The sequence below is a fragment of the Aulostomus chinensis genome, chromosome 19 (assembly GCF_037954235.1).
Source record: "Aulostomus chinensis isolate RoL2024-O1b breed Wild chromosome 19, RoL_Achi_v1.0, whole genome shotgun sequence".
Taxonomy (NCBI): Eukaryota; Metazoa; Chordata; class Actinopteri; order Syngnathiformes; family Aulostomidae; genus Aulostomus; species Aulostomus chinensis.
The window spans coordinates 17,649,468-17,664,666 of NC_141338.1; the positions used below are offsets into that span (position 1 = coordinate 17,649,468).

Here is a 15,199-nt window from a genome sequence, read left to right on the forward strand (position 1 = left end):
TTAAATCTGGTACAGCAAAGGGAACGGTGGCTGTGTCACTGGGCCTTTTAGCAGCTGATGGTACCAAACTCTTAATACTCAATTTTGTGCGCCATATGTCATGAGCTCAGGGTAAAACCGACATATTTATTGTTTGAAAAAAATCCTTTCCAGAAGCCTCTCTGTGTGTCTGGTGGTTTTACGACAAAAACATCAAAATTCTTTTTTAAAATACCTTCATGTTAACCAACCTCTCAGCCCAAGTGACGTAATGTGTAGAAATCCAGGGTAGAGTAACGTGACGTGTCCTCCTGGCCCCTGGGACAGTCACGTGCTTTCTCTTCCGTTCCATCTGTTTTTATCTTTGTTGTTGCCACGTAGCAAACTCAGTGCTACAGAAACCCTTTCGGTCGCATGGATGAGTCAGAAGCTCGGGGTCACGTCACATGTAGGCTAACCAGTTTTAAGAAAATTTAGATAAGATGGACGAAGTACACTTGGCATTGGCGGTGGTATGAGACCTGAGCACCCTCTAGTTCCACTCCATCTGAAATAATAGTGCCATTAGGAGGAGTGCTGTAAGGAGTCACAGAACCCAGGTGTTATGGTCTTTTGGGTTGCTGTTTTTTGTTTCCCCCGATCAATTTGATGCTAAATCATTTGTGAATAGAGAGCATTGTACATTAGCTTTACACTAGCTCTGTATTAGCTGCATTATTGGCATAATTTCCTATTTTGTTGGCTTTGTTGCAAGATCCATCACATACAGGAGATGCATTGTTTACCTAAGGATGAGAGCAAATATTCCAAGTCAATAATGTTACTAGTCTTCTTTACTATATGACATGACTAAGCTGATAGGGCTCAAAGGTAACTGTCTAGCAACCGAGGGGTTGCTGGTTCGATCCTCACTTCCCCCGGTGACCATGTCCAAGTGTCCTTGACCAAGATACTGAACCTTTAATTGTTCCTGATGGCCCTGCGACGGACTGGTGACCTGTCCAGGGTGAACCCGCCTATCACCCAGTGTCAGCTGGGATGATAGGCTCCACTCCCCTTCAACCTTTAATGGATAAGTGGGATAGAATATGGAGGGATGGATGACTAAGCTCTTGTTCCATGGTTTGTGCCGCAGCTCGGCTGGGCTGCTCAAACTGAGCCTTTTGCTTATACCTTGTACAATACTCACCTGCTTCTTTTCAATGTGACATGGCATTTCATAAAAAGAGACTGTTCCCAGGAGTGAGTTTCTGATTTTAATATCCGTAAGTTATCTGCTGCAGAGCTGACGTGCATATCTAAACCTGATTCTGCACATCAGGTGGATTGTTATGTTCCGATGTATCCAGCTCTCTCTCTGCTGAGAGGAAATATTCCCGACAGGAGTTGAATATGCTTTGTCGGCAGATGCACTTTTGAAATCAAGTTTATTAATACTATAAATACTGCTGGGATGACTTTCTTGAGGGATGCAAGGTCAAAGTCACCGAACATAAACTCTCATATAATAGACTGCCATGAGATGAGATCTCTGACTTATTCTGGACATTTACATTTTGGAATTACTCATAAATAATATCGTGGAGGGAGGATCACTGCTTTACCCTGTGGCTCAGATGATGATAATTATTGGGCTTTGGGAGATGTTTTAGCCAGTATGTTTACATAAATTTAGAAAAGTCGAATATTCCGATGAAAACTGGACTTTTACAAGACAAGTAAACATGGCTGTAATCCTATTTTTCAAAGTCAGACAAACATGTTGGGAATTTTATGATCGTCCCTTAATTGCCCCGGTGTTCTGCACATGCTCCGTCCCACGGAGGTGTGCAAAGAGCACACTGCAGGTTAAATTCTGCATGACTTTTGTGCTTGACCTTGTCCATATGACCATTTGAAAAGTTATTTACTATTTATATATATTTACTTCTTTAGATGCTTTTGTTTTGAACTGACTCGTGATGGGAGGAGTGCCCTGCCACTCCCTTTTTCAGTGCCCAGCACGGAGGAGGCTGGTCGTCTGTCAGATAGGTGGCTTTCAGTAGTGGCTCAGCTGGTAGGTTAGCCAGCAGATAGTCAGTATTCATTTAATATTGTATGTATATGTACATGTAAGAGGCATCAAGGTCAAATGACCACATATTAAATGTCTAAACACTTGAATTCTCCTACAGCAGATGCTTGAAATGTCAATAACCAATAGTCTAACACAAGCAGCCATGTTCCCTTCTCCTCCCAGAGAACATAGAGGAACCTCGTGTGTGAAGGACTGATGTTGAGAGCTGAATAAACCACTGATGGAGTGTCCAAACTCGAGTGAATGACTCAAATAAAAAGACAGTAAAAACATCCTCCTCTCTTGGACACTCTAGCAACATCATGAGGTTGTTTCTGTAACAGTGAACAACCTCTGAACGAGCAGTCGTGTCAGTAACCTCCTCTGGAGCGACTCCCTGCCTCTGCGTCCCAGCCTCAGCGACAAGATTCCAAAACAAAAGCACAAAAACAAAACCACCTCAGAAGTCACGAGTGTCTAAGTGTATTATTGTGAACATCTAATTCGCACATTATTTTCCTCCACATTGACAGACTGCACCATGCTCTTTAACGGTAGGCACTAATGCAGGCGGACTGCGCTGAAAACAAGGTGTTTCTGGACCAAGACTTGAGGAGTTGTCTGTCTTTTCATGTGGAAGTCTTGAACTGAAGCCTGCTGTGTGACAGACATGCTGCTGATTAGTTTGTTCGGTTGGTGACAACGAAGGGGAATCAGAAGAATGTTTGATTGCAACCAGCTGCAAGGGGGCCTATTGACACTACAGGTACCAGCGGAGGACAAACTGGTTCATTCCAGCTTGTGTTTACTAACTGTAGTTCAATTAAATAACCTGATCCAGACTCTGGCCGCCTCTCTCTGTCTACTCTGTCCTGTTCGGGTCCCAAGCAAAACCCTGGACAGGCTCCAGTATGCCAGAGTCCTGGCAGCTATCCCACCCTCATCCAACTTCATTGGCTCTCGGTTAGGGATCACATCTGTTATAAACACATCCTCCTCTTCACACACAAATCCCTTCATTCCCTCCATCCTTTGCCTCTGATAGCTATCAGACCTTCTCCATAACAGAGCCTGTGGTCCTCTGACACAGGTCTGCTCCTCACCCCCCTGCACAAGCTGGCAAACCTTTGGGGACACAGCTTTTAGTGTAGAACCCCTGAACTCCAGAACCCCCCCCCCCCCCCCCCAACAAACCCTGGACATCATCAAATCTGTCATCCGTCTTAGTTTGTTAGTCAGTCAGTCAGCACATCAGGTTTCTATTTTGGTCTGTCTCTCTTTGTTCGTCACGTACTTGGGTTCTTTCAAAGCCACTTTATAAATGTCATTCATGGAGGTAAACCTTCATCTCCACCGCTACTGTGCACTGAATGCACTCTGTCAGAGCTGATGATTGGAACAGGTTTCGCATTCCGCATTAAATATCTGTGCGATACGTGATGTGATGATCTTACTCTGCTGGTTTTCCTGGTGGGTCAGGAGACGGAGGCAAAAACAGGCGGAAGCATCAGACTAGCAGTTGGTGATGATGGTAGCAGAGATGATCTCAACAAGAATCGTGCCGTCCCCCAGTCAGGAAGCAGATGGCTGAAGCAGATGATCTGTTGAACGCCGCTCCTGGTGTGGGTTGCGAAAGCAGGGATGTGACTTTTTTTTTTCTCAGGTTTTTTTATTTTTTATTGACTGGCTCTTATATAAAATATGGCCATGTGTTTGAAGATGTATTCAAGCTTGAACTGAGCGCTGTAGTTTGTGTGGAGCAGCCGCTGACTAAAATAGTTGTAATTAAAGTGAAAACCACCAGCTGAGCTGTGGTCCAAGTTATCAATTAGATGAAGTTCAGAGAGATCAGCTCTAATTTCTGGAAAGCCATGTAAAATAATCGCCCCTGAATGAAAACTCTGCAGTTGATTGTCAAATGAAATTAACATGCCTTCCATGAAAAGCGTGATTCATAGGTGAGTCAGCTTCTGTGAGACTTCAGTTATTAATGGCAGATTTATTGGAAGGAACAACCAGGAGGTGGAGGAGTAGGAACATATGAACCAAAAGGATTGTTTGCTGTTTTATTTTGCTCCGATATGGTCTGTCGGAATAATATTTCTCCCTGAATCTTTCCCTTTGGACATCTCAATATTTCTCCTTCAACTCCCACTCATGATATAAAACATTTCTACACATTTGGTTATACTTCATTTTGTGAGGGATCGCAGAAATGCGAGGTTCCAGGTGGTGTGACGCTTTTCCTGCAGTGAACTCCCTACATGCGTTTTCACAAAAATTGATAGAAAGTAAGAGTGTGTAATACGCATGTCTGTGTGCCAGACAAGTTTTGCTTTCGCTGCACTGGTTTGCATGAGCAGCTTCGACCCACCCCTGGTCTAAGAGGGGCCTTCGCCACCAAGTATCAGACTGTGTCTCAAAGTGACATTGTTTACAGTGTCATGATGTCATTTGACATCTTACATTTTACTTATAGCATAACATCGTCTTCCTGGGGCCTTTCTGTAGAAGTGTGTTAGACTGCCAACTGTTTGGACTCTGGTCACCAGGGAGCCAGAGCCACATGAATAATGCATGTCGACTGCTCTCAGGCATACAGGCCTGTCTGTGCTGCCACCGCACATGCAGCCCCAGAGATGGAGACCATTGAGGAGAGCAACACAAAAAGGAAACAAACTGCGGGGTAGGGACATACATTAGATAAGATCGAGCACAGAGACGAATAATGTGCATGACAGGACAAAAAGACAAGATGTTTTAGAGGGCGAGTTCGCTCGAATGGGAGGAAGTTTCACTGCAGGCTGTTGTCATTTGTGGTTCATAGTCTTCCAGAAGATAATGATGCAGTGTAACTCAGCTATAACGCTGACTGAGTTGTCTGGAAATTTGCAGCGGTCATTCCTTCCATCAAGACCGGATGGTTTTCCTAAGGTGTCGGGACATTTTCAGCTGTTATCTATTGCTTATCTCAATATCTCTCCCTGACAAAGAGGTATTTGTGCTCAGACCCAGCCAGACCTTAACCTTAACCGCAGAAGTGTCAAAACTATCTTTAAGTATTGCATTTCTGCAGAGGAGAAAAGGAAAGTCTGGCATGAAGCTTGATGTTATGATGGCAGTGTTTGGGGTTGTATAGACAGTCTCACACTGCTTGGTGGACTTGTTAGCAAGGAGGCCCAAACCCCTGTGTGCTAGCGTCTTCCACCAGCGCCACGTCTCCTGAGCTGGTTATAGTTGGCCACTGTTGCACGGGATCAATTCTGCTTCTGCTCAGCCTTTCCTCAGATAACATATGAGCATAAGGGCTCGTTTCTACTGGCTCGCTTCGGCTCAGGTGGGGTCGGTATGGGTGTGCTTCCACGAGCACTGGGTACCACGTCAGCGTGGGTGGACTCACTGGCCGTAATTTGTGTGTGACACAACAACAACAGTGGAGGCAGCGTGACGCCTGTTGCTCTTTCTGTGGTTTTTGCCTAAACTGAAAATAAGGGACAACAGACAGGCAAGGCTTCAAGCGGGGAAACAGAACACCCAAGAAAAGAATAAAAGACTTTACCAAGCGATCGACCAGTATTCCTCCGAGGCTAAGACGATACGAAGTAGATGACGTAAGCGGGTAAGTTACCCAATCAGCACCCCACTCTGTGTTTACATCACCTTTTAGTCCCCACTCGGCTTGCTTGGAACCCCAGCGGAACAGGGACCAAAATGGTAAGGTTTAGTGCCATGTTAGTGCCAGTGGAAACGGGGCCAAACCGACCCGAGCCGAAGTGAGCCAGTGGACACATGCCTCAAGTTGACCACTCTGGCCCATTTCTTTACTAAATTGAATTGTTTATAAATCGCACCTCAGTGTTTGCTTCTTTTCTTCCCATCTTCAAAAATCTTGTTTGGGTACACAGACGTTTGAATGCTTGGCTTTGCTCTGTAAATGCTTTGAAACAACTGACCAATAGACTTATGACTGCTGATTTATCTCATATTAGTCTGGCCATCGGCCCAGTGGTCAGCAAAGATGATAGCAACATCCCAGGTTTGAGTCGAGTCTGGAACCATTGATCCATTACATTTTCTCTTTCTCACTGCTGCCTGCTGTCAATAAAAGCCAAAATCAATTCACCAGATTAAAGAGTCTTTTTCTTTTTTTATGGCCATTTGGGAAAAAAAAAGGGGATCATCTTTTCAGCTCTGGCCACTCATAAAGAGGCACCTGGAACTCACACAGACATTTAACACTCCTGTATCTCTTCTTTGTGTCACGAGAAACTAATGACAACTCATGGCTAACAAAACAATAAAACAATGGCAAAGCTGCTAAACAATTTGCTGTTGATTACTGAGCATTCAAATGGATAAAGAAGAGGGGGATTAAACTGGGTGTAAAATGATGCTTTTGGACCGTTTTTCTACGGCCTCTCTGCTGTAGCTGTTGTTAGCTGTCAGCCGCGTTTAGCCTCATGCTAAATATACGTGGAAGGCTCTTCTTGCTTTCAGGAGTCACACACAACTGATGCAGGGGGGGAAAGCAACATTTTTGTGAGCTCAAGACACCAATTTGCGACTTGCACTTCAAAGTTGAAAAGCACTTAGGTTGAAGTATCGCTTTATTCTTTAGATTTATCCCCTTGTGTTTCTGTGCTGTACTCTGCTCCAATATGGGCGAATGGAGTTTCTTCTGTGTTCCCCAACACATTGAAAAATCACATTTGACAAATGCGGCAGCTTTGTATTTCCAGAAACAATGTACCGGTTATACTCTGGATAATCCAGAGACTTTGCTGTCAGCACTTACACCCGAACACTGTTATTGTTCAGTTGTTTGAGTAGCACAAACAAAACTCATCCCCATTGTGTCAGGATGTCAGCAGATATCACACAGAAAAACAGTGACACATAAACTCAGTTAATAAGGAAAAGCTAGCTGAAACTAATGTGGTTTTATAAATACAAAATAATAATCTAGTCTTCCCAATTATAGGCTACGGAGTATAAAACTCTAAAAGCTGTCTGTGTGGCCGGATATAAACTGCGAGGAGGATTATTTTGGTTTCTACTCTCAGAAATTTTGCTGAAGTGATTTTTGAAGACAAACGGTGAAGTGAGGAGTGGGAGATGGAGAGAGCCGGGCGCCAATGTAATGATTAATGACTGGAAGCTGACAGTGAATGAGATGTAGACATCTAACAGAGAGGAGGATGAGCGAGGGAGAAATGTGTGTGTGTGTGTGTGTGTGTGTGTGTGTGCGCGCGCGCACGCGTGTGTGGATGGAGTGGGATAGGAAGGGAGAATAGGTAGAGAGGAGAATGTGAGAATACCACAGGAAGTGCTGGGAAGATTGGAAGGCCATCTGGACCTCTGAGCTGACAGCTTGACATGCTGCAAGTGCGGCGAATGTGAAAAAAAAATCACTAAATGGGGCTCCCTCTTGAGACATACAACACATTACACAGGAAGCATAATTAGAGGGTTGGTGCGGCAGAACGGTCGAACAGAGATCAATCGTGCGCTCTCTAAATTAATGAGGCTAATGTTGATGTGACAGCCTCGTGGCCGCTGATCTGTGGGGAATAGGCCACGTTTACAGGGGTGTGAACATGGATCACCTCATCAAATTATAAACACGCATTTAAAAAAAAACAACAACAACAACAAAAAAAACCCCCAAATGTTTCATACACTCACAAACACAAAAAAACATATGATTAATGTATATTTTAATTTGACCAAGTCATATTGCTCGCCAATAGTCATTATTTTCATTATAAAACACAGTTGAAAGTGAAGAAAGAATACAGCTGCTTACTAAATATCAACAAAGTCAATGGGGGGGGGGGGGGGGGCAGGAATTTACAAAAAGAAAAAACAGCCATTTTTCCAGTGTAGAAAGGGTCATGTTGTTTAAAAGGGTGGAAGAAATATTTTACAACTCAATGTGCCTCAAATATAACAGATGAAACACAAGTACCCAGCAACATTTTCAGTCTCCGAGGGGGAGGAATGAGCTGATTATCTCAAGGAAAGTGAAGCCTAACCTAAGTCATAAACAGTGTTCTTTCCAGGAAGCCCTGCCGTTGCCATGGAGATGGGGGAATAAATAACAACTTGCTGGTTATTTTCCGTCGATCTTGTTATTTTGAGGTGACAAGATATAACTTCTTTCCACAATTCAATTCGTGGCCACAAGGTATAACTTTTTAAAAATAAAAATATAAAAATAACTGAATTGAAGGAACGACTTATATCTCGTGGCCACAACATAACCTCCTCCCCCCCCCCCCCGTTTATGTATTTATTTCTCCCTCCATAGCAACCCCAGGGTTCCACATCTGTCAGAAAACGTCCCCCTGATGAAGACTGTCATTGCACGATCATTTGTTCACAAAGACACACACATTACAAACACATGAAAGAAGCAGGTACGGCAACAGAGCACTTCTGGACATAAGAGGAACTTGAGGTGACCATCAGCGTGATATCACCGGACGGCGTGTGAATAGCACGCTGCTCTTAGGTACTTTGTGCATGTCATATATGCTTTTTTAAGTTTTCAGCGTGTCATACAGCCTCCGGAGACGGCTGGTGTGAAGTCATGACGAGATGAAAAGTCCTACCTGAACGTTTTGAAGCCTTTGGCACCTTTATTTTGGGTTAGGAACCCTTCAATGGGGAGTGGTCGCCTCACCCACCTCTCTGCTGGTTTCACTAGGATGACTCTGACACCCCTTCCTCCGCTCCATCACCACCACCAGGTGGTCCCTGTCATCCTGCTGGTTGCCGGATCCTGGATAGGAGTCTGCTATGCTTCTATCTTTATCATCCTCGTAACATCCATCATGAATAAATCTTTTAATCCATAACTGCCTCCTGAGTCTCGGGGGTAAAACTGGGAATGAAGAGGTGGCGCTATCCTTGGAAACCTGAGATGATTAGCAGGAATCACATTTCTTTGTTTTTGTTTTGTTTTTGCATTCATAGCTAAAAATGCGTTATCATAACATGTGACACGACCCGTGAGTTGTGTGTGGTATTCATACGCCCCATCGTGATACCAGGCTGCTGCAGATATTTAGATCCGTATAAACAAATCCTGCATCCACCCGTGGTTGGGAGAGCCAAAGGCAAAAAGCTATGCATTTGACTCTTTGGTATTTGGTGTTGAAAATGGCAGAGAACACATACTCATAAAGTACAACACTGACATTATAATTCCAGAAAATTACATTTTTCCCTTGAATGGAACCACCCCCCCACCCGCCGCCCCTCCATCCAACCCTTGACGGTTTCTGACTGCTCCGTCTGTCCTTCAGAATCAACCTTAGATGCCCGAGGTTTGATTGCAATAAGAAACAAATTAGAAAAAAAAAAAAAAAAAAGATTTTACAAAAGAAGCAAGAATTAACCAAACTTCATTGGCCAAGGGGGATAGTAGTTGTTTTTCCTCTTCTTCTGGTTACAAGCTTGAAAACTTCTGTCGACTTTTCCACCTGGGGGAGCAGATTCATCTTTTTTTTTTTTTAAGGAACAGGTGCGAAGCCACTCATCTTCTTTTCTTCTGCTCCATTGAGGCACATTTACACCATTCCAAATCCTTTTGATTAGTCTTTCCTTTAAAAAAAAAAAAAAATCACGAATGATGATAACAAGATGCTCCATATGGAATCAAAATATGCAAATCCACTTTAAATTATACACAGTTTTGTTAGCACAGCAGTCAGAGAGCTCCGTGTTTAGGGCATTTTCATTAGCGATTCATTGCTCAGCTTCACGCCTTTTAAAGCCTCTTGAATTTATACAGAGTTTGGTCTGTGATGAAGACAATGCCACCTCGTCGTCATGGAGACAATAAGCTGTTATGGTCTATACAGTAAGCTTCCATGTCGGTCCGAACTATCCATTAATGCTTGTGAGTCTTCTCGTGAGTCTTCCTCCAATGTTATAGAACTGCATTTCTGCAGTATTCATGAAGTGATGAAGCAGCAAAAGTCCACAGGCCAAAAAAAACAAAACAACAACATCAACAACAACAAAAAAAGACATGATAAAATCTCAAAGTAAAAGAAAAGACAGTAGTGTTTATCTCCTCTTGATCTTGGCCTGTGGTAACTCTTGTTAGCATGGATTTTAAAAGTATCCTCAAATGTGAAGTATGATGGGTTCTCTGTCTCTCTCCTGCATCCAAAGCAGTTCCACGTTAATGGATGGTGGGCAGATCTCCCATCCAGGCTCCAGGTAGGGGGCGTGGACAGGTGTACTCATTCTGCAGAGAAAATGATAGTAAAAGAAGAAGAAGAAGAAGAAGAAGAAGAAGAAGAAGAAGAAGAGTTAAATCTTCCAACAGCTGGTGTGTGCCACTTTCAAAGGTGGTGTTACAATGTAAAGTTAATTACAGTGCCCGGTGATTTGATAACAGTACAATAGGGCTGTGCCAGTGCCAGTAAAGCAAATTAGGGCCAGCAATTAAGCAGATGATGAAATCCCATATGTTTTGATAGCGTAGAGAGCTGAGGTACACACAGACACACAGACACACAGACACACAGACACACACACACACACACACACACACACACACACACACACACACACAGCCCTACTCTCACGATAGCAGAAGAAATCAAACACACACAACTCTCTCGCAAGAGTTCATTCAGGCTGAAATGATTCAATTAAAACAAAAGCAACAATTGAACTCAGCAATTTGTCACATGATGTCAGTGTGTTGTTTGCGACTAATTATATCTCATTTAGCCCACAAGCCTTTAATTGATTTGATTGCAACGATGCCAGGAGGACAAATTTTTAAATAAAAAAATGACACATGACAATCGTGAACGAGTGAGATGGCACAGCCAAAGTGATTTAGTTTATCTTGAAAAATGAACACCCACATTGCAATGTCTGATAGGCTTGCATGCATGTATTTGCTCGTATGACTATTTTCTCCATGTGATGCATGATATGTGATAATCGCTGATAATATGTCGATAAGGAAGGAAGGATGAGCTTTTCAGAGACACACGGAGGCCGAGAGTGGAAGGTGCTACTGTCTTTGCTTCTTCACACCTCCGAACAAGTGACGGCTCTTTATTTCATAACACCTACGACAACAATTTTCTTGCTCGTGTTATGAAGTGAAGTTCCGAGGCGTGAAGAAGCAAAGATAAACGGCTTTTGTGTTGAAATATGTTTTGAGTATTCAAGGGCTCAACACAGTAAAACAAGGACAGCATGAGGAGAGATGGAGAGATTAACAATAATAATCCAAAAAAGTCTCTCAGTGCATGCTTAGCTAAACACACGGCTTTGTTTGCTACAGTGTGAACAAGCGCAGCGTCACAACAGCAGGCTCATTTTTATGCTGCTACTGCAGTCTAGTGCTGCAGCATATTTACTGGAAACGTTCTAGTAATTTAAAGTTCTCGTTCAGCAAAACAAAAAAAAATAAAATAAAATCTCCTTCTTCCCTCTCTGTCGTGTACATTTTCTCATTGATTTGTGACATCACAAGCTTATCCTGGTCCAAAATTCAAAAAAATACAAACCAAATTTGGAATTTTATGATCCTCGAATGGTGAAAACGGACTTTGTAGGGTTAAAATTGGGAGCAGTTAAACGTATGATGTGAAAAATATGTGCATATTCAGGTAAGTAACTGAAGTAACTGGGGGCAGTAAAACTAAGGTGACTCCTCGAGTTCTGATGGAGACCAGCATCCTTGTCTGGAGGTTGTAATACACGAGGAAGGTGCTTTTCTGTGTGTGTGTGTGTGTGTGTGTGTGTGTGTGTGTGTGTGTGTGTGTGTGTGTGTCACCAGCTATTTATATCCCTAGAAAGACTAAATAAGTAATTTCAGAACCTTTAAATGTGTCCGCTGTCTCACAGGTTAACAAAAGCTTCATGTTGCTGCAAATTAAGAGATTTTGACATTTTACTCTGATTTGAGAGCCTGAAGTTTAGACACCGACACTGAGAGAGGCGGCGGACTCAGCTCAGCCTCTGAGCGCTTCAGCTACACGACCCGCAGCATTAACCTTTGCAGAGAGCCTATTTAGGACTTGACTACCACATTTCCCTAATAACACAAATGCTGGGTTTTTTTCTGTCTCACAAAGCCTTTTTCTTTAGCGTTCAGATTCTGCCTAAAATGATTCAGGCTCCATTTATTTTGGGGGTGGGGGGTGCTCAATAAGCTGAGATTGTTGTCAGTGTGTAGCAGATCTCAGTAGGGCTCAGACTAGTATGCCCTGAGCAGAACTTTGATTTAAACGTTATCAAACAGGTTGACAAGCCTTCACTCAACACTTTATCAGCCTCTCAGGTGGATATGAGTGAAATGAAAACAGCAGCAAGAACTGTCACACTGACGACAATTTCATCAGAGCGCAAAAAACAGAAACAAATCTCCGCCGGGAACACACGGACGTCAATGTGCAAGACACACACGTTAGACACAAAAGCTGTGGCACACAAACCCCTCGCAGACACACACACACACACCAAAACAGTAGAGAAAAGCTCGGAAAACAATTCAGGCATTAGATCATCTACCGCTTCACTTCTGTAATCAGAGTTTCACCAATATTATAGATGTTTTGCTCCCCGGCAACTGGTAATGAAGCAGGCACGTTGAAGAAGCTTTTGATTTTCTGTAAACATAGAAAGTAGGTCTTACACCAGGTCATCAAATAGGGATGCTGTCATGCAACACACACTGTGTGTGTGTGTGAGTGTGTGTGTGTGTGTGTGTGTGTGTGTGTGTGTGTGAGGTGCAGCAGGCTCCCAATCAACTCCTTTCACATCACTATGAGACTTAAAGCAACTGCTGCTGTGTGACAACCTCTGCAAAGTTGTGTGTTTTAACCCGAACCGTGATCTTTCCCTGACATTTAATGTTTGTTGTTTGTGCTTAATCCTAACCAGGGGCCTGTACCACTGCAAGTCAACCCAGGATTTTCTATTCTTCAATGGTGGTTGACTTTTCAATTTATCACACACGCTCCAGGCTCCCGACTCAACCTGCTCCCGAAGAAGACAGAAACAAGGTCATAACATCAGCGACTGACCAATCACGACTCATGGACAATGTTGTCAGCTTTCATCCATTGATAATTTGGCATGCGTGTGGATCAGGGATTCTCAGTGGTCTGACAGACAAACCCCCTCTGTTTTTCCTGACGTGCACTTCAATGAGCCGCATCGATTTTTCGGCGGAGGGAGTGATTGACAGCTGCTTGTTAGTGGAAGCATGTGGTCCCTCTGACTGTGTGGTTCTACAACTGTCAGTTCATGTATTGAGACCTAGCTGCAGCTGAGCTAACGATGCTAATACGGATCTACATCGCTGCACCCTAATCCACACCAGCCGTTCATTACTTTTCCATCACAGGTGACAATCGTGGGATCTTCTTGTACCTTCATGATACAGAGTATACTGACTTCTTTTTTTTGCCACCTCTCCTTCCTGATTTGGCAGCACCAACTGTGTTTTATGGATTTATAGCTTTCATATTTCTAAAAGATTATGTTTTCTTTTTCCCTCTTGATTAACGCACAAAGCTCCAAACCTCTCCGTGACGCCCAGCAGGTCATCCATTGCGAGCTCCGCCCCTTTCTCATGAACGAGCACACAAACAGGCAAGCTGATAACCAATGCCACCGTACCACTAATCCACTTATACGCAACTTGAAAATACACTAGACGTGCTGAGCTTGCTTCGCAGTACTTGGTAGTACAGGCCTTGGTAGTACAACTTTGACACAATACAGAAATAACTACTTCAAATATGAGTGGACCGTATTATAAACTGTTTACGGCCGCAGTCTCTGTCTGTGATTCATTGCTCTCTGCATCAAAGATACAATTTTTTTTTATGCAAAAATACATTTTTTGGGGGGGGGGGGGTTTGTATTTTGCATTTGCAAAATTTGCATCGCTGTATTGCTTTCATCGGTGATAACAATGTAAAAGACTAAAACAACAGTAACAGAATTTCCTTGAGATGCCGGGACAGTTACCTCTGCGTACCTCGGCTCTGCTCCAGCAGCTCTGATTGACAAATTGTCGACACAATCAAGATAAAAGCACCACAGATTGAAGGTCTAAACACCCTCATCTCATTCCAGTGCTCACAGATTCTCACTCTCCAGGGGCGAATAAACACAACTGAAGAGGAAAAATGTGCTCTGCAACATGTGTGAACAAGGCTTATGGATAATAAGCAACGGGCTACGCGTTCACTTCTTCTGTATTTTAGGTGCATTGCAGTTTTTTTTTCCTGCAGCCCAGGTTTCAGATTATGAAAGTATTCTTTTGCTGAGGCACAATCACGTTCTTGGTCATCACGTTTTGTAAAGCAGCATAATGACTACATCTGTTGTTAGTTTGGTTCCCTGTCAGCCTCGTTGCTTTCAGTATCCAATTCTCTTGAGAGGTCTTCATTTGTATTATCCAACACCTATACACCCGACATAAACTTCATGTAGAAGACAGGAAAACTTTAAATTTGTTTCCCAGTGCTTCTGCGGAAAGGGACTATTTGTTGCTGGAATATGGAAGAAATTTGAACGTGATCGCTGCTGAGAGATATTATTCACATACCTTTATAATGGTGTATGTCTTTATTCCAACACAGCTTGAACGCACAGCTAACTGAGCTGTTATTTGGAAAAATTCGCCCTTAACAGGATTTCCTCAAGCACTTGGTTAAATGGAGAGTATTGTAATTGTAAAGAGCAATTAGTTTTATGGCTCTCAGTGAGAAGCTGGAGACACAGATATTTTTCACTCTGCATGTAAGGACTGAATGATTAAAGATGGTTATTTTGGGTTTTTTTTTTTTTTGTCCCCAGGCTTCACCTAATCTCATCATTTGCTGCCACTATTCAAGAGTGAGTGCTTGATGACAACATCAAGGAACGCTGCGTAAGAGACGTTCTCATCAGTCAGCGGGGAGACGGGCTTCACTTCTGGAGTCTTAGAAGTTTACATTTCCTGTGACAGACGGGGTAGAAAAGTTCTCTGCGGCAGAAACTCTGGCAAAACAGCACACAAGTAGTTTGACCTTGGTGGAAGGCGGCGAGGGGATTTTTACTTTTTGGGGGGAATAATTTAGCAAATATTTTCGTCAAGGATCCTTCCTTCATGGCAATTCAGGATGACAG

At 43.1% G+C, this 15,199-nt stretch overlaps 1 protein-coding gene across 3 annotated transcripts in view; it reads right to left on the bottom strand.

Annotated features, from left to right (window-relative positions):
• Positions 1-8,322: 8,322 nt before the first annotated feature.
• Positions 8,323-15,199, bottom strand: part of lrrtm4l1 (leucine rich repeat transmembrane neuronal 4 like 1) — a 72,244-nt gene continuing 65,367 nt past the window's right edge. For all 3 annotated transcript variants that reach the window (XR_015110412.1, XM_086187547.1, XM_086187545.1), the window contains one exon: positions 8,323-10,295. Coding sequence is in view for 2 of the 3 variants with exons in the window: in XM_086187547.1 (XP_086043673.1) it covers positions 10,230-10,295 (66 nt within the window). In the remaining variant the exon portion in view is untranslated. The remainder of the gene's footprint in view (positions 10,296-15,199) is intronic.